Genomic DNA, 27439 nt, shown 5'->3' on the forward strand with positions numbered 1-27439 from the left:
GAAAGAGAGAGAGAGAGATAGCAGCAGAGGAAAATGCTGCTTCACTTGGCTGCTTGTGAAGGGAGGTCGACCGGAGGTCAGTTCTGTTTACATTCTTGAACTCTTACCTCATTTATCTTACCCACGGGCACCCCCCCCCCCCACCGACATTATCACCTGGCGGCTAAAAATAGCCGTTGGCCCTGAGGCACCGCCGGCAAGCAGGCACAGATGGAGTGCTACACAAGCGCTTGCCAACCGCTCACAGTCTCCCGAATCCTGCCCGCATCACAGCTTTGAGCCCCTCCCCCTGCCCGCATCACCGCTTTGAGCCCCTCCCCCTGCCCGCATCACAGCTTTGAGCCACTCCCCCCGCCCGTATCAGTCTTAACTGTTGGTATCGCAGCTCCGCGAGTAGCCCCTCCCCCCAATCCGCATCACAAGTGTGTGAGCGGCTCCGCCCCCCTAATGCTCTTCCACAACTTCCGATCATGAGGGGACCTCGGGACACGAGAGGAGCACACACAGAGCAGACGCTTCAGCTCAGGCACTGAGAGATGAACGAGCTCCGTGCTGCAGGGGCGCCGCGCCCCTCCTTACCGGGAGACGGCGGCTGTACGCGGGGCTGCTTCTTCCCCTCGGCGGCGGGGGGGGCGTCGGGCGGGGGCTCCTCCCCGCGCTCCACCTGGCACTCGAAGGCGAACAGGTACTGGATGTACTGCTTCTTCAGCGAGCTGGCGGCCCCGCCGGACGTCCCCACGCTCAGCCCGTTGGACAGCTCGCGCCACTTCTTGTTCTTATTGGCCTGCGGAGCGGGGGGGGGGGGGGGGCGGAGCCTCCGGTCAGGATCACAATGTTCCGCGCTTCTTTTTAGCCGAGAGAAGGAATGAACCAGGAAACTGGGCACGCTGCCAGGAATTATTATTACTTTCGCTATTATTATAATTATGCTATTAGTCATAACTTAGCAGCAAAGTGTTGGCCTATTGCCTCTTTGGTGTTAAAACATCATCCACATTTCCCCTAATCATCTGATCAAAGCAAACACTCCATGCACTGCCACAAGAGGGCAGTCTTACCTAGCACTTGGGCTGAGAGAAGATAGGAGCTCGCTCTGAGCTAACATGAAGAGCTGCATGCCTGAATGACTAGCTATGTAGCTAACTGGCATTAGCTAGCATCAAAGTTTTCCTTCAAAGTATGATTTTGTAGGTAAATGAGTTACTGCCCTACCCACTAACACCGTCCTGTTGACTGGAGTCCTGAGAATACTTTACTTTGGTGTTTACATAGTGTAGGTATGCATTTCTGTCTGCAACCATTAGCAAAACCACCTCTTGTAGTGTGGTTGAAGAGCAAAAAAGACAGGTTAATCAGGTTTCCCATATAAAACATTTTTTTGCTTATAAAATCTTAATTTTATCTGCACTTGCTTTAAAATACTGTATCTGCACTCGTCTTCAAAAAAATGAACAGTTCCTAATAAAGTTCTACTAAAGGTTATGCTGGTTCAATGTTGGCTGGAGTATGAAGCAAAACTCTGGTAGTTAACCAATGGCATACTGTATCTAGCTAACTAGCAAGGTGTTGTATGGGTAATTGTCACGCAGCACAGCTATGAGGTAAGTTTGACTGTTTTCATCATGACAGACAAAGCAGCCATCAGTGCTTTAACTTCACTAAGGAGAGGGAAGCCACTCATATTAATCTACACTTGAAAAGATTATATTTGAATTTTGGATAGCCAATGTCTAGCTATCCAATAACTTCACTGGTTAATCTGCCTCACCATGGCCAGGCCACCAATCTCCTTCACTGCCATGTAGAGCTGAAAGAGATCCAGCGGCTTCTTCCCGACCACAGGCAGGCTCAAGATGGCCGTGCCGCGCTCCTCCATGAAGGACAGGTAACGCTCCACCCACGCTTTCCTCTCAGGCTCCGCCCCCATCTCATAGAGCCGGCCCGCCTTCTCGCCGCTCAAGGTGGAAGAGTAGGAAGAGTAGGACTTCTGAGTGAGAGAGAAGAGGAGAGAAATGGAGAAAGGAGGGGGGGCAGAAAGCAGGTGTGAGGGAGAAATTAAAGATGTGAATTGTCCTAAATTCCTAAGTACCATTACTGTTATGGTGCCTTCTGTCAAAGTAATTCTTGATTAGAAAATTTTACTTCTGTTCACGCAGGCCTATTTTTATACTGCAGGATACTTTTTTAGTTGGCTGACAGGTCAAATATTTTCTACACACAATTACACATTCTCGCATAAACACACTCCGCCTCACACACACACACACACACACACACCGTCACTCACAGGGCTGGACGGTGTTTTGGGCCAGGTGGGGCTGCTGATGCTGTCGCTGTCGTCGCCGTGGTAAGAGGACAAGCTGGCGGGGCTCGGGCAGAGGGGGGAGGGGACAGGGGCCGGGGTGGGTGCGGGGGAGAGCGGGGCAGGGGTGGGAGTGGGGGTGGGGGTCGGGGAGAGAGGCGATGGAACAGGGGCAGGGGTGGAGGGCTGCGAAGTACACTGAGGACCACAGACGTCCTGTTAGGGAAACAAAGCCAAGCGTGTGAGAGATTGCTTCCTCCTTCAGTCCCGCTAAAACAGAAACCTGTCATTTGGCCTCTCTTTCACTGGGACTTCCCAGAGTGCTTTGCTCTAGGCATGTGCTTCTGACAGACCGCAAGCGTCAGTTAAACCCTGTCTTCACTCCCACAGGTTTGCAAAACTGGGACCCTGAGATATTCTGGGACATGGAACATCGCGCTGGGAGTTTTCCCGGCTCTTTAAAACAGGCTTTTGATGTTTTAAATAATTTAACACGTAGACTGGTATAGTTCAGCAAAGAGAGCTTTGTAAAGCAAAAGAAAAATAACAATGAGAGATTTGGAGCAAAACAGCAACTGAGGTCCGTGTATGAGAGAATATGTGAGTGTATGTGTATGAGTGAAAGTGTGTGTATGTGTGTGTGTGTGCATATGCATGTGCATGAAAATATGACTGTGTGACCGTGTGTATGTATTTCCCAAAAAACCGAGAGGCCGGTTTTTTTGCCAACAAATGCCATGGGATCTTTAATGACCACAGTGGGCTCCAATATGACGCCTCATCTGAAAGATGGGCTCTTCAGCAGTGAGAGCCAAAGTGCACGTGCAGAACACAGGGCTGCTACCTTAGCTTTAGGAGGCTCTGCGCCCGGTCCACTCTCCTCTTTGCCATCTGCTTTGGGCTTTGGGGGGCTTCCAACCACCCCATCTCCAGGTAGCCCCATGGGCCCTGTTAAGGGGACAATCGGGCAAACAGATAAACATCAATCAGACAGGTGGAAAGTGCCCTCTATTCATCTTCTATTAATTCAACTGTACATGACCAGACATGTGAGCCCTCCGGCCTCCAGGGGGAGCTGTGAGCACAGATGAGCAGAACAGCCTGCTCCTTTGTTTGTCCAGAAATATTAAAGCTGCTATCTTCTGTGAAGGCCCCATGATTAACTGATTATATCACTACCTAGCATACACTATACACGTAACACATTCCACTCTGAATGTTTTGTACTTAAGACACAGTACAGATACACATTTCATTGCACACACATGGGCTTGTATTTCCTGATGGTAGTGTGCTATAGCGCAGACCTTGCAATGTCGTCGTCCCTTGGGTGCTTCCAGGAGGCTGGCTGTACGGGGCTCCAGATACTCCAATGCCCATCTGGCTCATGGGAGGACAGACGTTCTGCCTGAAAACCAGAGACGACATCACCGTCAGCGAGGGGGTTACAGGGATGACGTCGGCATCAACGTGGGTCCTTCACGCCCGATCGGCTATGGGTCTGGGCCTAACCTGAAGCCGGCCTGAAAGTGTGCCTCTAGGGCCCTTCCGTTTTCGAAGAACGAGGGCCCGGCCTGAGCGGAGAAACGCACCAATGAGAGCTGCTGGCCGCGCCCCCACGCCCTGTCCCAAGCCCCCTCAAGATGAAGGCAGCGTGAGCTAAACCCCCTGTACCAACAAGCCATAATTCAGCTAATGATTTGGAGGTGTACTTCTGGGAAGGATCAGGTTATTTGTTGCTATGGGAACAGTTGAAAAGGATCCGGTGGTTTTCAGGACAGGGTTGTGCCGGGCAGCGTTTGGGAGCGACCTGCTTCCTGCTGGCTGTCCTAACCCCCGCAGGACAACAGGAAGAGCCGTCTACATAGAGAGGGGCAGAGTGGGGTGTACTGCGGCAAACAGGGGCTCCCTAAAATGAGGAGAAGCGCACTGAGCACAGTCTCATTATATGAGGCTGAAAAATGTGCCTCGTTTTGATATGAAATTGACGGATTCTGCTGCTCTGGTCTCATCCTCGCTCTCGCACTTGCTCAGAATTTCCTGTCTCATAATGGATCGTTCACTAATCATGAGCGTGGACAGCATACTAATGATCACGCTCTTTTCAAAAGCTCGAGTCAATTCACAACAACTTAAAATACAAAAGGAAATGAATGCTTTTAAAACCTGAGATCCTGAAAAACGCACGCACACACAGACACACACACACGCACGCACACACGCACACGCACACACACACACGTGCACACACAAGCACACATACACATGCATGAAACACACATACTGTGTATTGAACACACATAAAAATACACACACACAAGAAACACGTAATTTCACAACACATAACAAATATAAATTTCCCTCTCATACACACACACACATCAAATAGCTCTAAAAGAGAAAATCCATTAATGTCTCACATTTATACAAACAGACCTTTCCTGCCAAGGTTTGAAGTGGCTTCGCTGGGGGCGGCAGGGGATTCTAGCCATTCAAATGCTTCTTATTTATTTAGCAAATTTGCTTAAAAAGGAGGTCAGAAATGAATTATTTGGCAAGGATTCACCCCCAAAGCTTTTCTCTCTCATAGCTTTTTATTTCCTTTGTTTTTTTTTTTTTAAGCTTGAATGTTCTTTTTTCTTCAAGGGAAACTGTGCCACCAGCACTCCCCGAGTCCGTCATTATATCAATTTTCCGCTGTAGAGCTGGAACCAGACTGCCTCAATATACCCCTTTCCCACTGTAGAGCTGGAACCAGACTGCCTCAATATACCCCTTTCCCACTGTAGAGCTGGAACCAGACTGCCTCAATATACCCCTTTCCCACTGTAGAGCTGGAACCAGACTGCCTCAATATACCCCTTTCCCACTGTAGAGCTGGAACCAGGCTGCTCCATTACCCCTTTCCCACTGTAGACTGGAACCAGGCTGCTCATTATACCCCTTTCCCACTGTAGACTGGAACCTGACTGCTCAGTTACCCCTTTCCCACTGTAGGACACGTCATATACCCTTTCCCACTGTAAATCTAACCACTGCCCACTTACCTCTTCCCATTTATGAACTGGAACCTGGCTGCCTCAATATACCCCTTTCCCACTGTAGAACTGGAACCAGGCTGGCTCATTATACACCTTTCCCACTGTAGATCTGGAACCAGGCTGGCTCATTATACCCCTTTCCCACTGTAGATCTGGAACCTGGCTGCCTCAATAAACCCCTTTCCCACTGTAGAAATGGAACCAGGCTGCCTAAATATTACCCCTTTCCCACTGTAGATCTGGAACCAGGCTGGCTCATTATACCCCTTTCCCACTGTATATCTGGAACCAGGCTGCCTCATTATACCCCTTTCCCACTGTATATCTGGAACCAGACTGGCTCAGTTTACCCCTTCCCCACTGTAGATAAGGAACCAGGCTGGCCCAGTTTACCCCTTTAATACTACAGAACTGGAACCAGGTTGGTGCAATATACTCCTTTCCCACTATAGGACTGGAACCAGGCAGAGTCATTTTACCTTTTGACACTAGAACTAAGACCAAGCTGGCTCCCTGTACCCCTCTTCCACTGTATAACTGGAACAAGGCTGGCTCAATATACCACTCTTCCATTGTATGACTGGAACCAGGCTGGGCTTGTAACGCCCTTTCCAAATGCAGTAATGGGCAGTGAATTTTGTGTTGGGCTGGTGAAGCAAAAGGAAACAGCAGTTGCTTGTGGGCAGGCTTCACCCACTGTGCCAAACTGCCCATAAAAATGTGCTTCTTTCCAGCTTTGAAGTCAAAAAGTGTGCGTGTGTATGGGAGGGGGGGGGGGGTCCAGCAAACAAAACAAAAAAATATATAGCTGCTGTCAGTCGATGGATAGCGGATTGGGGAGAGGGGGTCTTACTCAAACCTTCCACGCCCCCCACCGCCATGTAAATGACGCACGCGCAGTTTTAGAATATGGGACATATGCTACATCCCAACCTCATGTGAGCGCAATCTTCAGAGGGAAAGACAGACAACGCAATTAAATCAAACGGAATGAAGGGAGGGAGAGGGGAGAGGCGGAGAGAGGAAGAGAGGGACCAAAAGAGAGATGAAAACAACTCCAAAAATGAACACGAGCAAAGAAAAAAATTACAGCAGAAGATGATGCAGCCGGAGTTCTACTCGGGCGGGGGGTTAGACCATCAAGTGACTGACCACACCCCCTTCACACCAGATATAAGACAGAGTCCTGTTATTTGGGGAGAGGTGCTTCTGTGGCCAACAAAGCTGATGACCCAAGGGTAGCCATGTGGTACGGTGGATATAAACAGCAAACTGATATTCGCCACAAGAGACCGGTTTCACCGATCTGGCCATAGTTCAGCAACCAAACCCGTGAGCTTCCAAACCCAGCCGTGACATGTGACCCTTCACAAAAGCGTCATCGCAAACACCGTCTTAAATCTTAATTACGTGCAGGAGGGCTCCGGGAAGGACGAAGCCATCCGTTCGGGCGGCGGGAGTCGGGGCGGGCGGGCGGCGCGGCGGCTGACGCCGGGGCCGGCCGGAGGGGGCTCGGGCGAGACTGACGGCTCCTCTCATTCGACACAGCGGCACGCGTCATGTGGTGCCAGTTCTCATTGACGGAGACGCCGTCTCTTAATGGCCTCCTCAGCATTTGCATACCGTCGGCGAACGCGCGCGGCCACGAGCCATTAATCACCGAGTGTCAAACGCGACTTATTCTCAAAATGCCAAACGCGTCGTGATGCATCGACCGCCTGCGCGTGCCGACGAGCGGCGGCGGCGGCGGCAGCAGACCGGGCGCCGAGCGGCGCTTAATCTGTCACCGACGCACCGGAGAGCGGGGAACTGGAGTTTCAAGCAAACGCCGTAATCCATCAGCCCGAAATATCGCGTTTTATGATGTTTATCACAGGAAGTGCGTACGCCCAGGACGCCCCGTCTTTCCTCTTAGAACATTAAGCCCCATGAGGTTGTGGATTGAGACGCAGTCGGTGCTAGAGGTCTGTGTTCATGTGCGCACGTGTCATAAAAGAGAGAGACTAAAAAAGGACAGAAATATCTCTGCTGTAATGGGGCCAGACAGAAAGAAGAAGCAGGAAGGGGAAGAGGCAGCACTGCAGGTGTATTATAGGAAATGTTGTACAAGCTCTGCAATCAAGGGTAATGCCACCTGTCCTGGTGGCAGGTCAGATTGATACTGATAATGAGGTGGAGAGAGTAAAAACAGGTGAAGTGAAATGGAAGTCTAGCAGGGAAAGGTTGAGCCAAAATGGCCGATGGTTTAATCGCACAGCTTCACATATGCCCGCGCCGGCAGGCGTTACGCTGAGAGCTAGCCCGAAGGCAGCAGGCCGGCGGTTGCCATGGTGACTTGCGCGTACAGCTCACCGTGGAGCATCATGGGCGGGGTCTGAGTGCTGTTTGTGATTGGCTGCTGAGGTAAAAGTGGGGATCTTACAGGACTGAACCTCACCTCTTGATAATCTTACAGGGCTGAAGAAAATTCCCTAATTGCCGTTTCTACCCTCTTCCCCACGCTGCCGGCGGAGCTCTTGCCCCAACCGTCGAGAGTGCTTTGAGAGTCGTCTGGTCTCCCCCACCACTGCGGTCTAGCCCCTCTTTCGTCATTGCCTCCACCCTGCCCACATCTGTCGCCACCTGCTGCTCCCCATCACCGCCACCCGGCCCCACCCATCATCTGAGCCACATCATAAACCCTATAAAACTGACTTGACATGTTGGTCACCAGTCGGCACCCTGAGCCGACCAGAGGAGGATGGGTTTTCCCCTTGAGCCTGGTTCCTTCCAAGGTTTCTTCCCATCTGCCACAGGGAGTTTTTCCTTGCACTGTTGCCTTAGGCTTGCTCCTGTGGGGGTTTAGGCCAGGGTTGTCTGTAAAGCGTATTGTGACAACTGCTGTAAAATATGCTATACAAATAAAATTTGATTGATTGACTGATTGATTGAACACCACCTCTCACTAATCTGACAGGGCTGAAGACCACCTCTCACTAATCTGACAGGGCTGAACACCACCTCTCGCTAATTTCATAGAAGTGAATTCTAATTCCTCTAAAAAGGAAATTCAATGATCTTTTCCATAAATATAAAACCTGGAGCAAATGCTTGATTGAACGGTCCAAATATTTATAAATCAGTCGTGTCTATACTTGGCACATCCAATTAAAGATAATGCCTTGAGTCCATTTTCATATACTTATTACACTGCTCCAGGTAACTTTACAAATGATTTCTCCCTCTGATTTGTTGATACAAAGAATAATGGTAGCGTGAGATAGTGATAATTTTTCACAGAAACACCAGAAGGCATACTTTAAATGCGAAAGTAAATAGACGACAGTACATAACCATGAAATATAAGTAAATAAAAGTCGCAGAGCTGGTTTTTCTTGTGGACCAACCTAGCCCAGCGTGTCCCAGAATGCCATCCTCCCAAAGGCTCTGCCTAGCTCTCCCACCAACCCACTGGAACATCATGAAAATGTTTTTTTAATCTCGCAAAGCTCAGGTTTGACACGTCCTCCGTCTGCCCCTAGTTCACAGAGAGTTTATCTGTCCCACGGCAGGAGGAGCCAAACCGGAGGAGCACACTCCAATTATGCTCTCTCGCTAGCAAAATTAGCAACAGGGTTTTAAGGTTCGGTGGATCAGCATTTGGTAATCTTCCCATGCTCAACTGCCCGCGTTCACGGACAGAGGAGGCAGGAAACGTCGAACAGATCGGATGAAAACACGGGCAAACAACACACACCGCAGCGTAGCATTTCTAAAAAAAAATATTTAAAAAATCCCGTTCCTGTTGCTTCTGTTGTGAAAAGCTTTTTTCGGCTCCCGTTTGAAGAAGTTTTCTTCATCCGCGGCTGTTTTCTTCCGAACCTCGGAGAACAAAGCCGCTTCTTCGGCTGTAACAAGCGGCGCCGCTGTCACCGAGCGCAGGAGCGGCGCCGGATCAAGGAAGCCAGAATCTGCCCTTTCAACGTGACGCACCAACCGGCAGGCCCACTTTATACGGAATAACAAAAGAACCCGAAACCCGTCATTCAGACAAACGCCGCCGCAAACTTCAGACAAAGAGTTTGCGTCAAATAGACCTGTAAAAATCTGTAAACTTTACGGGGGCACATGCATTATCGGGACATGGCTGGTTGCCTGTGTCTGCTCTGAAGCGCCGTGTGCACGCTCATAACCGGAGAAGGCTCATCACAGGCCCGCTACCACAGTGATGGCACAGGCGTCCGCTTTGGTGCCAGAACAGAAATGCTGAGAAGGCCCCTGATCTCAGCCTCCTCTGAACACCGTCTGATCGTGAGGACAGCCTTCCCACAAACATTACGCTAAAAATACAAAATAAAGAGCAAAAATAAAATAAGCAACAACTTCTGTACTGAGTGCTTTTCACCGTGTGATCTGAGGGGCCCTTCGACTGGTATGACTAAAAATACAGAATGAACGTTCGAAACCCATGGAGAGTGCTCGATGATCTGGTAACGGTGCATCCCGCTTATTTTAGCATCAGAGGGTTTCAGAGGAAATGGCTAGAGAAAAATAAGATAATTTTATATGTAATGTAGAGGGCAACAATACAGTGATTTTCTGCAGTGCCTCATTTACACAGACATGCACCCTTAACCTCTGTCACACACACACACACACACACACACACACACTGCGCGCACGCTCACCTTCCCTGGGCGGTGTTAGCGGCCGCCTGCAGGACGGCAGCGGCCGCCTCCTGGGCCTTGCGGTTGCTGTTGGCGAGGGGCGGGGCCACGTTGGGGGCGGTGGACTGGGGCATGCTGGGAGAGCTGGGCGCTACGGTGCCGGAGTAGGGCCGGCCGTGACTGAGGGGCATGCCAGGACCCTGCCCCTGCATGGGGCTGCCCGCGTTGGTGCCCATGCTGTTGGTCACGCCAGGACCCGGCCCGCTGTAGCTGGAACCTGGAGCTCCGTCATAGCTGGGGGGCCGGGGGAAGTTACCTGACAACACAATGAAACATAGCACTTGAAAGGTCATGACCAGGACTTCTCAATGACCCACACAGCACTTTGCTTTTGCAGCTGTAACCCAGCTACAATAACTCAGGTCCCAGCTACACAAACACTTGCTAACTCACAAGAACGTGTACACGCATACGCACACATACACGTACGCACGCTTGCAAACGCGCACTCAGACAGGACTGTCACTGCCATGTCCTCCAAGGACAAATACCCTTAAATACAAGTGTAAAAGGCTGTATCTGCCTTTGTGAAGGGGGACATTCATTCTGATTTGATTACCAGAGATTTAGGCAGACCCAAGCTTTAATCCCCAGTGAATATTCCTGGAGAATGGGGTCGGGTCCCCTCAAAGAGGGTTTCTAGCCTGATATCAAAAAACACTGCGCAGCACTACAGAAAAATAAAGTAGAAAGGTGCCCATAAAACTGCAGTTCAGTCTGAATTTCTACCACAGACAGCCAGGAAATCTAGCGCGAATCATAAAAAAAAAAACCAAAATCTGAAATCTAAAACCCATCCACACCTGCCTCAGGCAGCTTAGCCAACACGAACGGGGGGATTTACAGAAATGGAAGAAAGTCCCAGAACTGTTACTCGGCTGGAACCGCGGGGAATCTTGCACAGACGTGCTCGTTTCCCAGCAGCCTCTGCAGCTGGTGTTGGGGTGGGGGATGGGGGTGGGGGGTGTCCTTCCTCTCATGCTCCTGCAGAGACATAGTCTCACTTGGCTGCACCCCGCTTGGTCTTAAAGCGGCATGTTGAGACACGTGAAGACTAACACCCGAACCCACACACATACACAAACACAAACACACGCTCTGGTACGCCCATGGTCAGTCCAGAGAAGATTAAGGGAAGCCCCTTCTGGTTTTTTAGTTCAACTGCCACATATTTTGGTTCATTTTTTTTGCAGGAACCATTGGGGCTTTGCCAATGGCCTCCCAAACTGTAATTTGGAGGACTTCTCATTTTCACTCTTTTATATCTTGAAGGGTAGATCTTTGGAGTGTTGGGTGCCTCAACATGTTCCACCACAGTTACAATACGTCGTAATGTTTCTACTCTGAAGAGGAATTTAAAAGCAGCTCTGAATAGCCTGGATGTCTGAAGGACTGCTCTTACATATGCGAGCCTCAAAAATGACACAAAAACACAACAGGAACTCCCAGTAGCCTTGGCCCTATCACACTAGCACTAGCAGTCATTAGAGAGGAGTGGGAATGGGGGGTATTTATATCAGGCGGGAGAGGGGGTTTTTGTTCACAATTCCAGTGAGTCAAGTCCGCAACGTGAAAACGCGTTCCGGCTATGCTTCTCGCGAGCCGTGTCCGAATCCCCAGACTCCCACGGGAAAAGGAGGACCGTGACCAATCGCATTAGAGGCTGAGAATGGCGCTGCTCCGCCCACAAAATTAATTTCTGCTCTCTGCCAGGGAAATGCAGCCAGGGGGAGAGAGTGCGCTGTCAGAAAAGAGCATAACTCAGCCCGTCCAGATGATTAACAAGGGCCAGGCAGGTTCGAACTCCAAGAGTGACCCCGCTCGGTACACCGAGTCCTCGCAGGCAGACACTGCGGCTACAGAGCACACATTCTGCAGGCTGTGGCCTGGAGTCCTGCTGGGTGATCCACAGCTGGAGAAAGCTCCTCCCGGAGCGAGAGGGAATGCTACGGACGATGGAATGGGGCTACAACTGCGACCGCGCATTCCAAAATGGAGAAGTAAATTTAAAACAAGGTAACGTAGCTGAAATAGTCAAACTTTTACGCAAGTCTACATGTGTCTACATATGTACATTATGCTTTCACGAGTGTGTGGCGTATGTTACGATCGCCTGTGTGTAGGCGAACACGCATGAAGTCGTGTGCGTGAGCTCGTCGGCCCGAAGCAAAGGACCGGTGCTTCGCGGCGCATCCAAGAACAACACAGCAGACAGAGCGGGAACTTGGAGATCCTGGCTGCCTCCATGCGGGTTTAATGGGTTAGTAATTTCCTGGCAGGGCGGGAGACAGAAAGCAGATGGAGCCGTCATTAAGCAACAATAAGCAGCAGCTGCTGGGCCCGCTCGCCCCGGCCGGGCCAGGGAGAGCTTGCACAACCCGGGCCCGCGGTGAGGCCCGGTCCGCAGCCTGCTCCAGCACACATGCTCCCCCTCAGAGGAGGTGGAGGAGGAGGAGGAGGAGGAGGAGGAGGAGGCCCGCTCCGCTCCGTCATGGGGAAGTGAACTCCCTTCAGCTGTGTAACTATTCACGCTCAGCTTACTTTACACTTCTCAAGTGTCCTGGGTCAGCGCTGCCACTAAGTTTCCAACTTTTCAGTATCCTCCGTATAAACATGAACTGACTACCAGAACTAGAAGCCATGTCTAAAAGAGTGGGTTTGAGTAAGTTGAGGACATTTAGGTGCACAGAAGGTGCACTCCTCACCAAAACCCATTAAAATGGCATTTTGGATCATGCGGCATCCCCTTTGGCGTACACACTGCTCCCTTCCAAAACCAAAACTGAAAACTTTTCATGAGCACTGAGAGGCAAAACCTATTTCTTTTCCATCACCCAAGCAATAAAAGTGGCATGACGGCTTAAGAGTGAGAGAGGCCCAGAAGAGGCTCTAAATACTCAGTGTGACTATGTTGAGTGCTGATGTACTGTACTATGCTAAACCCGATGACAGTGCAACTGACCGACTGAGAGGATCGCCACTTTCTGTCCTATAAATCTGTTGACCAGCGGTCAGCCTAATTAGGGCAGGCTGTTCCCTCGGATAATAAATTTGGCTTCATACACAAAGTTATTGCATTTCCTTCCTCCAACACCTTTAATAAAGTTAGCTGGGCCACCTTATATTGGGCGCAAGGTTAAGACAGTGACCCACTCTAATGAGACTGGGACATTATCATCCCCTCTAGGAGAGTGCACACAGGCATGTTTATTTAATCCATGTATTGTGCAGGCCCCACTAACTGCTTAGTCTAGTCCTACTGCTGAGAGAGAGAGAGAGAGAGAGAGAGAGAGAGAGAGAGAGAGAGAGAGAAGGTGAGCCTAGTGACACTAATATTTCCTTAAATAAGCTTTGTCAAAGGTGCACTGTGGTCAGACTGCCAAACCCATCGCATGGTAACCAGGCTACATCTGCAGGGTGAAAGAGCAGGAGGACAGGGAAGACGGGTGGCTAGGGATCTTAGGCCAGAAAGCCTGGTTTCTGAAACCACCGAGAGACAGGACGTGTGACCTGCTGCAGAGCAGATGTGCGCTAATGCCCCAATACCCAATAAGGCTTTACAGCGCTGACTCTTAATCTTACCCAGAGATCAGGTCAAGGTCCAGAGAATCCCTCTGAAATAGACAGCATCAAGAGACGCACAAAACCAGAATAAAAGCCAAGCAGCTGGGAGACCAAGAGCAACACCAACACAAATGTCAAATTCAGCTCCCTGCTAATTGCTCTCCATTACTTTCTTCCTTGGATTAATATTCCCTTAGCATTGGTTGATAGCCAGGCTTTACATTTGAACATATGCATGGCAGATATATACATGGTGCCAGACAGAGATAAATCAACATGGACAAACAATCATTTTAGCTAAAGGACAATCAATATCCCAAATTATGTGTCCTTTAATTTATTCAAAAAGTTTTGAAAGTAGACATTTGGCTGATGCCCAGTGAAATGTTGACAGAACTCATAATGTATTGCCAAATATAAAATAAACAAATTGTCAACAATTATCATTAGTGATAATCATCAATTATCACTGAATGAGATTTTATCATCACCATTGGCTTGTTTGCCAAGACAGTAATGTAAATGAGTCAGTGCGATGAGATAAATACTTTCAGGATCTGACTTCCTAGAATCAGTTTGTGTTTTGCAGACCACAGTTAACACATACGTTGTAGAATCACAGTTACAGACAGTAGAACAGTTACACTTTAGTATGTTAGTCTGTTTTGAATGTCAGAACAAAATACACAACAACATTCTCTGGTTTACATTATAGAAGATTTCTATGACTGGCCAAAAATCTTTTTATATCTAAGCAATAGCCTACAAGGAATGGAGATATAGGACGTAGGAAGTGATCTATAGTTAGGAAGTGATGTGAATTTACATGTACACTAGCAATCTAAATGTTAACTAGCTATATATATGCTTGGTTTGCTACATCGCTGTTACACAAAACATTCAGTCTTCTGGGACATTCCTACCTTGGGGCCCAAACTGCACTCCTGTGGGTCCATAGGCGCCACTGGAGCCACTCTGCTGGTAGGGCCCCATCCCATGGTGCATTTGGCCCCCTGTTGAGGGGTGTGGTGACATGGAGGGCCCGGACTGCTGGGGGCCAAACTGAGCCATGGGAGGGTTCCTCTGCATATTGGGAATAAAACCTGGTGCACAAACAGAGAGGTGGCAAACAGTCAGTCATCCAGTAAAAAACCCAAAACCACCAGGCAGTCTCTAATGCCCCAACTGCTCAAACTCAAAAACTGTCAGCTCTCAAATTTCAATTGTCTTAATTGCAAAACTGCAGTCCCAACTGCAATATCTTCCTTTATATTCTGTACCACCAACCATTGGCTAAGACTAAAAGGGCCAAACTGAATCTTTGAAACCATAACTGAGTAAATATCACACAGAGCCAATATTACCACCAGGTCTTTAGAGGTACAGTGAACAGGCCCTTTATGTCAAGACAACATGACTGGAAATAAAAACATTTTGCTTGGTTCTTCAAAATAAAGGTCTGGGTTGTAGGGTGGGGGTTGCACAATTGATTATTCGTGTAGTCGCAAGCATCCATCCGTACCTGATTTCTTTCCATAATAATCCTAAATCCTAAAACATCTCCTATTACTCATAGATAGGGATCTTATTCCTGGAGAGGCTGTTCTCTTTCCCAGAGCCCTGGACATCTTATCCAGAGAAGATGCAATGACATGAAGAACCAGCTCTGAGGATTAGCTGCATCAAGCGTCATCTTCTGTCCCTCTGACGCTGAATTTCATGAGCACATGTTCAGGTATCAGATCTACGGTTCTATAAAATTACATTTACCCTGAAACATCATCTTATTACCTCTGACCACCATCCTGTAGACAGATTACGGCAGACTATGAAGATTAGTGCTCGGTGAACTTCAGGACTTATCGATCTAGCGCAGTTCTCTGGTACAGCAATGACACAACAATATTAATCTAAATAATATTTAGTTCACAAAATATTAAGTTTAATCTATCTTAAAGTTGTTAAAAGACTATTTACCCACTTCTACATATTTTTAAGTGTTTCTTTGCGGTTCCAATATTAAATTAAAACTAATTTAAAGGGCTCACTTATTTCTTTGAGTGTGTCTGAAACAAATACACAAATGAAATGTGTTATTAAGTATCGGTAGAACACTTAGAATAGACTGCGCTATTAAATTAATATTTACACAAAGACAGCAGGCAGACTTGCCAGTTAAAAAACGGCTCTTGAATGTGCTTGGATAGCAAAAGGTCCCCTTTGGCCCTAACCACTTGACACCCGAGTGGGGCGCAGCAGAATTACAGTTATTACATTAAACGGATAACAGAACTGCGCCCTGGCCGAAAAATGCTGGCCCCTCGTTTTTTAAGCGCATCAGCAGCCAGCGCAGCTGCCGTTTATCCGCAGGGCTCGCCCGGCTCGGAGACGGACGCCCATTAGTTTCTCTCTCTCCCTCTGGTTATATAACGGTAACAATATTTAGTATTTATTTGGTGGCATGCAGAGTGAGATGATGAAAGCAGTCTGAAAATGCAAAGGCAGACAGCCCGGCTGTACAGGGGACATTACTGTAATGTTCTGCTTCCATTAGTGTAAGGCATTCTGGAGGGGGGGGGGAGAGAAAAACCCACTCTGTAATACCACATTTTAAATTGGCTGGAAAATGGACGCGGAGTGGAAACATTGTGCAGACGGTGCTAAAAGAGAAACAGCGCTTATGCCGCCTTCCAGACCAGCAGAGCGGCAGAGAGAGGCTCTGGCTCTTAACCGGAAAATCGCTACGATAGCCACCGCTCGCGAGCTCGCGCCCGTGTGCGGTAATGCCCGACTTTCCGCACAAAAGCCACGCTGTTTTTTGTTTTTTTTGTTTTTTTACACCGACATCGCAGCACATAAACACTCTATTTATGGCCCGGTGAAGTGCTTTTGTCACTCACTCAGACGCCCTAAACACGGCACAGCGAGAGAGCTATTACACCATCGCAGCCCTGCTCAGAGAATAAACAGAAAGAAAGAGAGGGGAGATGACTGTGGCGCGCGCTGGCCGTTGCGTGAAAAGCTTTCCATTTGACGGCACAGAAGCCTTTTTATTTGCTTCTGCAGAGGCGACATGAAGAAGGGCAAAACCCACACACCCCGAGCGGACCACGCACGGTTTTTCAACGGCCTGTCGCTCGCTGGCGTGCTTGCTAATAAGCACAATAGCGCAACACAAATACTAATTACACGCCAAACAGATTATCAAATCATTTCAGAACTAATTACGGTGTACTGGAGTGATGTAAACGAAAGCCTGATACATGCTGACAGTTTTTGAATCTAGATAATGAAACCAACATGCGAGTAGCCTAGCTACTCCTCGCCTCTGTTTTTACATCGGCGATTCAATCAACTTGTAACAACCCCCTCCCAGGAACTCTCAAAAAGAAAGACACACCACAAATGCAAGAAAGTAGCAGGTATATGTAAAATGTAAATCACAACATGACTAAAATACTGTTTACACCTAGTAGCTCACTGGGAATCAGATTCTACAAAGCGCAAGTCTGTATATCAGGCTGACTGGACACTAGAGACAAGCCACTGTGTCATCAATGGTGTATCATGTGACAATCGTCCGACACCATAAATTGGTGGAAATTAATGGTGTCACCTCTGGGTGAATTTGCTTCACCAGAAAATGTCTCTAAAATAAAAATAAGTTACACACTTGAGCCACACTTCACCGGTAAGAAATTCTCAATTGGTGACTGACACATTAATATTCACAACAAAATTCATCAATGTTTGCAACCACGTTGATAAACTGCTATTTGAATACTCATTAAATAAATTGGGCCACCTCATTACATAATTCTACAAAGGGACATAAATGATCAGTCGTGGCGAAAATGCATCTCAATTATAAAAATATAACATTGTATGCACACATCCAAAATGACCCATTCAGGTATAAACAGTTGAAAACTTTTTTTTTTACTTTCAAAAAAAGCAAAAGCCCCACAAAACATACTAATCCTCTGAATGCTCCTGAACACAAATAATCCAGGCAGTGACCCTTTTCAGATATACAGGGCATATAAGTATACAGTACAGTGATGTGCAGCTGTAATTCATACATGGATCACTGGATATGGATGTAAACACTTAAGTCAAAGCTGACAGTCTGCATTTTCACCTCATATTTATCATTTCAAATCCAATGTGCTGGAGTACAGAGCCAAAACAACAAAAAGTATGTCACTGTCCAAATACTTATGGACTGCACTGTAAATCATGTGGCTAACAAACACTCCATTTGGGAGCACCGATGCATTGTGTGAACTATTCCCTTATTTTTATCTGAAAATTTTACCAGTTACCAGATAACAAACTTAAAAGGCACACCTATTTAAACAGCCTTTTTATAACATTAGTGATTACATGCCATGATGCAACCTTACATTTCATCATGAAGATAAAAACATAATGGGAAAATGTGGAGATGTCAATACAAACATACAGCAGTGTTCATAAAAGTATAATGACCTCATATCTGATAAAGCATCAAGGAACATTTTTTGGACACACAAGCAAAACTGGAAATGATAAGTCAAGTGTTCCGGAGTTATTCACAAAATCAAAAGCACATGACGGTGTATTCACAAAAAAACAAATGTAGTAGCTTTCGATGGAATCGCCTGGTTTTGTACCACTTGGTACAAAATGGTAAAACACACTGCACACGTTACATCAATAAAATGCTCTCAAATGCATTTAAAAGCAATAGCATTTGTAGTGCCAGACATTTCAAATTTCAAATTTCTTTTTCATTCTTTTTTAATCCGCACTGAAGAACCTGATGATAAGCGCCAATGATTCCACAATCCCAGCACAGAAACGTAATCCCGGCATAAAGTTGCTTTGTGTCTGGATGCCGCTGGTATTTCAGGACAGATTTATGTTAACTTCTTACATGTTCATATTGTCAGTATTTCACTTCAATTTTTAAGTAAACACATTTACATTTGTTAAGCTAGCATCATATACTACTGTTCTCAAAACCTATTTTAAAATGTAGTAAGTTATATTTGTAGCATTTCATATTTTTATTGAATTTTATTATCTGGTTAAATATTGTATTTTTTCATAGAGTATATAGGCATGTATACATAATTAATTGCAGTTCAAATTCAATTCCTGGGTCAGACTAAATACAAAAAAAAAAAAGGGGGAGATAGTCAACAGTGTTCCTCAGTCTCTTGTACATTATTTTACTTCAACTCCACTCTGTACTTCCCAGAAAGGATAGTATTAAGAAATACATACTGTGACATGTATTCGTATTGGTGCTTATAATATGTTCCCTGCATAAAATATATTAAGTTGGAGTGCGTGCCACTTGTGGAGTTTTTATTTTTAAATAGTGATCGTGACACTGAGACAGCGTCCGACATGGTTGACTCGACTTACTCAGCGGTGTGGTGTGACTCATTTTCACATTAACGATAAATGCCTGCTTGTAATCATGAGGCCAGTCCCCCTATTCTCTCAGCAATATCTCAGCCCGCAGTCTTTCAGCAACTGCCTAACAACAAGAGAAAGACATCGGGATTTATAGAAAAAGAGAGGAGGTGGTAAGGCTGATTTCAGGCACGCGATCAAACTGTCCATTTCTTCGACCTAGCGCGCGAACGAGGGTGTAGTCTCCGCACATCTCACGTCACAATCAGCGGTTCATTTCCACTGCCGGCTGAGTGGAACAGGTGCGTCGGATTAAAAACAGCTTGGAAGCAAACGTCAGCGATCTCCCGGGCACCCTTCAACAGATTTTACTTCTTTTTTTTTTTTTTCGGCAGCAACGCAATACCGTTCTGCTGTGCTGCCGGCTCTCGTAATCGCGTGTGATTTCTTCGCTTTCCCGCCTGCGAAGGCGCATCCCTTAATTATCAAACAGCGTAAAAATATCTGACTGCAGGAGCGAGATGTTAAACGGCAGCCTCCGGCCTTCCCCTCATGAAGCACCTCAGTGAGGCCCTACGAGCCTGGCTCAGTCTGTAACTCCGGGTTCTGGTTCTATCAATAGGAGAGAGGTGTATTCTGGGTATAGGTCTCTAGTGGGTTGGGACAACAGAGGCACTCCATGCTTAGCACAGAAGTGCTGTGCAATGACCCTTAAAAACCTGAAAAGTTGTGATGGTAGCTCTTGTTGCTTTTAAAAAATATTTCATTCAATAATAACTGTACATAATAACAAAAAGAATGGCATATAATTTTTAGACTGCCACTCGATTATACCTGAAATAAAATTAACGAAAAACTTAAGTTGTTGGTCCATAAATGACTGCAATTTGGCTCCTATTTATACGCTCTTTGGGTGAAAAAACTGAAGTTTATGCATGCAGTGTCCCTGTCATGTTGACTACATTATCTTAGGTCACTACCACAGGGACAGATACCAATTAAGATTTAAGCTGCAAACCCTAGTTCCCCATCTGGTGTTTGAGGTGTGAAGTCAAACATGGTGCCCCAAAGTGGGGGGGGGGGGATTATGTATAAAAAGTGCATTAATACATGGTGAAACCTAACCATATAAAACCAGCTGAGGTTTGCACATTTTAACCACATGTGAATTGTTCAATTACAAATCTCAAAGCCGAATCAAGAAAAAATACGTATTCGTCCCAAACATCACTCACTGTATTTAATTTGGTTCATTTTCACCTGGCTAACTAAGGAAATGAGAAACACAAAATGCCTGTTTCTCTCCAGTTAACGCAAACAACCTGCACTTATCTGTGGGATCAAGAAAGATATGCAGTGTGGCTTCCATTGCTGGGGAGTAAAATCCCTTGACAGTATTCTCTTTAGTTTTGGTTAAGAGAGGGGTGCTGGGTAATCATACCTCTCTCCTGGGACATGGGGGACTGGCTCAGGACACAGTGGGGTCCCACATCAGGCATGTTCCCGGAGTTCCCCTGGTTCGGCGGTGCCATCGGGGTCCCTATGGGGGACAGAGTACAGTGTGACACACTGAGATTCAGGGGAACAGATTTTAGCGCGACACAGAAAATGCATTTCATTCGTCTATGAGAAAAGGTGAGCAGGGGTATTAGTACGCATTCAAGTGATTGTGAATGTTTCCCAGAATGCATCCTAATGTCACAAAAACTCCAGTCAGGCAGGTGTCAGCCTCTGTGGTCCTCCAGTGATCACATGTCCCATGGGCCTGATAGCAAAGACTGCTGTGCTGGAATACCACAGAAATCCCAGACGCATTAATGATGGGAAGCACGGTGCCCTCCAAAATTACTGCCACCCTTCATAAAGATGAGCCAAAAAGGTGGTATAAAACCAAACACACAAATAATAAGCTATATTGTGAAATAGAAAAAAATGGGGGGAAAAAGTATTTTATACTATACAATCACTCAGATCATTTTTTAACAAGTAATAATTTTATTTACCAAACCGGGAAATGTCAAAATGACTGACACTCCTGTTTTCAGTCATTTGTGCAACCTCCCTCTGAAAGCATAACACTAGCAAGTGGTTTTCTGTGGTTATTTATGACATTGGTGAACATACTGGGGAGGCATATTTCACTATTCCTCTGAGCAGAATCTATCTAGATTATTCAGATCCTTCAGTCTGTGCACGTAGCTGGCCCCTTCAATGCAAACCACACATTTTAGATTGATTAGTCAGGAGACTGAGACAACCATTGCAAAGCAGTATTTTTTTGGTCAGTTAATTATTTTGTGGTTGATTTTGAGGTCTGTCTGTGACCATTGTCTTGTGAAAATATCAATTTTTCAGCAAGGCTTTCTAGCAGTAATAATATGATTACTTTTGTCCTCAAGACATGCTAATCTTGCTGGAATACGCCTTTGGAAATATTCTCATTGACTCTTTGGGAGTCAAAGATCACAGTCTTGGAAAAAGACACTGCTATGGTCTCAGTCTTGAATCAGACTGCGACTTACAGTATTGCGTTCTTGCAACTTATTGAGTCTTGAATTGGCCTCAATTAACCAAAGACTCGGTTTGGACTTGATTGGGATGGTCACACTTGATTGGGATGGTCACAACTACAGCCCTGCTAATTATACCTATTTCAAATCCCATTTATTCAAGCTTCACAGAAGGAAATGGGTAATAACAAGCTATTGATCTGGTGTACCTACAAGTCTATGGTCCTCTCTGTGCCACAGAAATCATATATAGACTACCAGCAGTAATTAATCAAGACAGCATTTGGATGTGAGTGGATTGATCCCAGACATGCAGCTGTGAAATGTGTAAATTAAAGAGGGCCTCCTTGGTTTGTTTATTTGTTAAAATCATGTTGGAGCTGCAAACTCAGGGAGACAGGGAGGAATGGTTTCGGCTTTTTTCCTCAGTTCTGTTGAAAGGTTATTAACACACATTTAGGCTTCATTAATTTCATCGCTGCAACAGAGACAACAACATATGAGGCCTCCAAACAAGCCTCCGATGCTTGGCATGTTTTTTTCCAATCCTGGAGGGCCGGTGTGTATGCAGGGTTTTGTTTCCACCAATTTACCCTTGGCTAAATGAGCTAACTGGCTGTATACCCTAACACTGGTTCACTTGTAGACACAGTAAAACACAGTAAAACAGTTCATACAGGGACACAAGAACAGACTTCGGCTGTCATTCATGCACTTATCAGGATAACCAGATAAAATGTCAGATGGTGTAAATGTTAGGGCGAATTAAGTAATTAAGGCCAGAAGTTGGCATGAAAACCAATGCAGCCATCATTGCCCAACCCTGGTGCAGTGAGTCCACAAAGTTATTTTGTAAACAGCGGAACTGGCAACGGACAGAACACAATGTACTTTCGACCACAGAGTAGTTGCATCTGGTTTCATATTGTGATATTACAATGATATATTCCACATTTGCTTCTTATAATTCAGAAAAAAGCTTGACGTATTCACTTCTAAATGTCACAGTAGGAGGCATGCATTAAGAGTAAACAAGCTTAATCACATCTGGATTATTTGCTTAAGCGCAAAAACTACTGCGGCCTACGTTCCCTTCTCTCCACTCCCACTCACAACTCGTTGCGCATCCAAGCTTACAGCCCACCCACGTCCTACGAGCGTGTGTGCATCTGACATTATGTCTACTAATTTCTCTAAGAAATCAATTCGAATTTATGCGAAAAACAATGAAAATAAAAGAACAGTTAATTTCCTTGCAGGGTGAGAACAGCAGATCAATGGGTGGAACTGTATTTCTGGAAGCTTGCGTTTCTGGAAGGAGCCGCCTCACTGTGTGACCAGGAAGTCTTTATGCAGAATAGGACCCTCAGTCCTAAGCAGCCTTCTTGCAAGGTCACAAAAATACTCCTCTACATGCTATGCTAAAAACCAGGGAAGTGTGGCAAATTGGGGGTTGTTTAGTGTGGTATGATATCTCCATGGACATTCCCTCTGATGTACTGTACGTCCACACACACCACATGTACACACACACACACACACACGCACTCGCACACACACACACGCACGCACGCACACGTGCACACGCGCACACACACACAGGATCAGACACAAGATTAATGCAGTGTGGGATTGGTGTGGGCATTTGGGGTGGTCTCATGCCTGACCTCATTCTGCTCTTCATTACTCACTGACTGGACCCATCAGGAGAACGTCCAGCCGGCGTCAAACAGAACCCCAACAAATAGGGGTGAGGGGAAAGGGTGGCCTTCCCAAAAACTCACCTGACACCGTAGCAATTCCATGACCCAAAACCTCATCTGACGTTGTACCCCATCCGTAGCCGAACATATAACCCAAATCATCGCTGGGCACACGACAGTCAGACTCCCTCTTCTGGGCGGAAGACATGATCCATTATGAATCTCCCAACCCATCCTGAGGGAAGCACACGCCTGACCTCTCCGCTCGCACCTTCATTTGAATTTTTAACAGCTCTGATGAATAATTACCCCTTCAAAAAAAAACAAAACAAATACACGCTACAAAACGGTTTGGCTTCGATAGACAGTCATTAAATAATTCAATGCGCGCCGCTTCTTTTCGGGAATGAGGCGCCGACATGTAACGTGTCATTTTATTTTCCCCTCAGAAAAGACGCGAGCGAAGACGCACCTGAATTTTCTATAAACGGTGGGGAGACGTTAACGTTCGCTCTTTCGCGCATTTAAATTTAAACGCACCGCCGCCGTTCGACTCTCCGTTCGAACCGACGTTTCTTGTGCGCGGCGCGGCGCGGCGCGAGAACCTCTCGGCGCCCGTGGGCATTCGATAGCGCAATTAGCGCCCCCGTCAATCCTGGCAGCGGCTAGCGCCGGCGAGCGACGCGCGGCTGCCTGCCACCGGCTCGTTCTCACCGCCGCCGTCTGCGGAGAGCAATTTTCACTCGCAGGAAACGAAGCCTCGGCAGCGCCGTCGGCAGAACTCACAGGCCTCCGTCACAGCGAGAACTCGCACGCCGTTATGCTAAGCGGTATTTTAAAGTCTGCCGTGTTCACCGGGTTTCCACAAGGAAAGCTTCGTTTTTTTGAAGTACGTAACATTATAAATACAGGAATGGATTAACTGCGAAATCACAGATAAAATGACAGATATAAAAACAACAAATAAGACTAATCTTCCAAACTGTTTCGTAAATATGCACTTTCTATACACACATACATATAAAGATAAAGATGACCAAAAAAGGGTTTTATGAAATAAATAGCAAAGATAGTTAATTGTATAGTATGCTCAAAACAATTAGAAATTATATTATTTTACACTAACACAGTCGTTCAGAAATTTAGTTTTTAAAAAAGTAATAATTTTCTTTCCTTATTAATGATCATATAGGGGTGGGGGGAGGTCTATAATGTATCTTTCAGATCCTTCAGATGCTTTGGTATACACTTGTGGACTGCCCTCTTCAATTATAACTCATAATTTTAAGTCTGGTTCAAGTCTGGAGACAGATGACCATTGCAGAACAGCACTTTTGTGGTCAGCTTACCAATGCTGAACTAAGTGGTGGGTTTGCCATCAGAAGGATGGCTGTGTTGAAAAGGACAGTGGTGGGTCTTCAATATTATGGGGGTATTCTGCATCTATGTGTCCCCTAGAGCTATAGTAACTATAGTAAGGAACAAAACATTTTGGCAAAAAACCCCCCACAGGAAACTCAAACATGGTCACAAATGTAGCTTTCTGCCAGTCAATGATCCCAAGTATACCTCGAAATAAAGCAACAAATGTCAAATGACCAAAAAATTACTGTTACTGTAATGGCCATCTCAATCTTCATACTTGAACCACTATAAATCTGTGGTTTGGAGTGAAGAGTGGCACAGGCACAGACCATGGGATTACGAAAGATTCTGTATGGAGGAATGGTCAAAGAGCCCCACCAACATCATATGTCACTATTTCCGTAGGACATTACTGAAGATGACCTGTCGTCCTTTCATCATTGAGAATGGAGGGTGCACAAAGTACTGAAAACACGGACCGGTGGCTATAATTTCGACACCTTTTGACATTTTCTTTTTTGGAAAGAAAATTATTACTTGTTGAAAACAAAACTTTTTCTTAGAACAATTGTATTAGAATAATATAGTTTTCCATGTTTTTGGGCGTACAATATAACTCATTACCTTTGTTGTTTATTTTATACAGCCTTTCTTTGGTTGTCTTCATAAATGGTTTTAAGAGTTCTGGACATGACTGTACGTATGTACATACACTATATGACCAATAGTATCTGGATGCCCCCTGGTCTGGTGCTGTTTTCATGGTTCAGGCTGGGCCCCTTAGTTCCAGTGAAAGCAAATTTTAATGATATAGCATACAATCACATTCTAGACGATTCTGTGCTTCCCCAATAGTTTGGGGAAGGCCCATTCCTGTTTTAGCACCAATGCTCCAGGGCACACAGCGAGGTCCATATAGAAATGGTTGTCGAGAATGGTGTAGAAGAACTTGACTGGCCTGCCCACGGCCCTGACCTCAACGCCATCCAAAACCTTTTGGATCAATTGGAGAAGCTAACTGCAAGCCAGGCCTAATTGCCCAATCAGTGCCTGGCCTCACTAATGTTCTTTTCGCTGAATGGAAGCAAATCCTCCTTCCTAGAAGAGTGGAGGTTGTTATGGCAGCAAAGGGTGTACCAACTCCATATTAATGGTCACAATTTTGGATGAGATGTTGGATGTTAGGTGTCCACATACTTTTTGCCATGTAGTGTATATATGCAATAAAGAGATTTATGTAGAATGAAAGGCTCAGGCTTCTTTGAAGTTATTCCAGACTAAAATAATTTCAATTATACAAGTACAGTCATTTTCACTTCTCATGAAATACACAAGTGCAAGGCCAAAATCAACTCCATTCTTGTATTTTAGAGATAATAGTGCTACTAAAACTCAGTATATTTTAAATATTCCTTGGGAGGGGAAAAAAGCAAAAAAAAAAAAAGAAAAAAAAGAAAAAGGATTGTTAGGGCAATACAAGGCCCTTTGAAGAGGCTTTTTCGTCTTTGAAGTTTTTAAAGGGTTTCAAACGTAAACGGCGAGAAGCGGTTCAAAGACGCACGGGAGCGCTCGTGACCAGATTTGTACATTTTTGTTCGGGGTTTTTACCATTTCGAGTCTCTTCCCCTGCTCCCAAACTCGGGCGGGAGGAATTGTCAGCTGACAACGCGGGTGAAGCGGCTTTAACCGGAGATGAAAGGCGACGCGGTAACTCCGGCGTACCTGGGGGGGGGACTCCGGTAATGCCTGGACGAGGTCGAAATCCCCGCCGCGGTCGTAAAAGAGGGAGAAGGGCTCGGTCAGCACCCCGCCCGCCGCTCCGTCTCGCGGGAGCCGCGCCAGCGCCGCGTCTCCGTGACGACGACGACTAGAACCCCGCCGACCGAAGTCGACGACTTCCCGACCGCGGGCTAACGGAAGCTAACGCTCCCAGTAGGGGTGAGGTAAACGCTCTCCTGTGGACCTCATTACCGCGGAGAGAACAAGGAAGTCTAGAAAAACTGCAGTTTAAGCAAAAAAAAGCAGAAAAGGCGCGAGAGAGAGAGAGAGAGCGAGTGATTTTTAAAAATCTGAAATATCATCGCTCTAACAGTGCGGGAGGCAGCAGGAAAGTAAGTGCAAAGCCTTCTCGCTTCTGCAGTTACTTCAGCCGGCTCAGCCGACTTTTAAAGGATTCAGGCCTGCTGCGCGCTGCAAAAGTGCCTCCCAGGGTAGTCGCCATGTGAAGATTTGGTGACACGTACGTTCCTTGTTCTACACATTTTAACCCGTCAGGGCCGATATCCAACTTCCTAATTTGCCGTTCCGTTCAGGAGTCGGTTGTGGTGCGAGTTGCGGTAAAGGGGGTGTCGCTGCAGGGGCGGTGGCTGCATTCAATGCGGGGGCTTAGCCCAGCAGACACAAACCCACCATTCTGCACCGCACCCCCAAACTCCTTTAAAGAGAAACATCAACAGTGAACCCGAGGGCTTCCGTTGACCTTTTAACTTCGCTCGCCATTAGCTTGTTTCCGCCAATGTTTTTGCATGCGCGATTGAGCTTCTTCCTGAAAGTGCCATATGGAAACGCAAATATTCTCTGTTGGGGGGGGCAAATCAGACAGGGGCAGAGCAAACGCCCACTTGTGCAGAAACCGCCGTAGGCCGTGCGCCGTCAGGCGAGAGGGCTCGATGCTCACACCCGCTCTAAAGTGTGGCGGACGTGTTCTCGCCCAAACGCTCGTTATCACGAAACACAGCGGCTCCGAGGCCCGGCGATTAAAAATGCTAATGTGACACGCAAATGAGATGCGGTCGGGGCAGAGGTGAGATTCAGCCGGGCCGATAGGGGGTCGGCAGGAGGG

At 46.6% G+C, this 27439-nt stretch overlaps 1 protein-coding gene across 6 annotated transcripts in view; it reads right to left on the minus strand.

Annotated features, from left to right (window-relative positions):
- Positions 1-27439, minus strand: part of LOC135252477 (AT-rich interactive domain-containing protein 1B-like) — a 118159-nt gene that overhangs the window by 11599 nt on the left and 79121 nt on the right. For all 6 annotated transcript variants that reach the window (XM_064330620.1, XM_064330583.1, XM_064330609.1 and 3 more), the window contains 8 exons: positions 20461-20559; positions 14537-14716; positions 10011-10305; positions 3610-3710; positions 3147-3250; positions 2288-2518; positions 1769-1987; positions 580-784 (listed from right to left, as the gene is read on the minus strand). In XM_064330620.1, the coding sequence (XP_064186690.1) occupies positions 580-784; positions 1769-1987; positions 2288-2518; positions 3147-3250; positions 3610-3710; positions 10011-10305; positions 14537-14716; positions 20461-20559 (1434 nt within the window). The remainder of the gene's footprint in view (positions 1-579; positions 785-1768; positions 1988-2287; positions 2519-3146; positions 3251-3609; positions 3711-10010; positions 10306-14536; positions 14717-20460; positions 20560-27439) is intronic.

Source organism: Anguilla rostrata, chromosome 1, assembly GCF_018555375.3.
Source record: "Anguilla rostrata isolate EN2019 chromosome 1, ASM1855537v3, whole genome shotgun sequence".
NCBI lineage: Eukaryota > Metazoa > Chordata > Actinopteri > Anguilliformes > Anguillidae > Anguilla > Anguilla rostrata.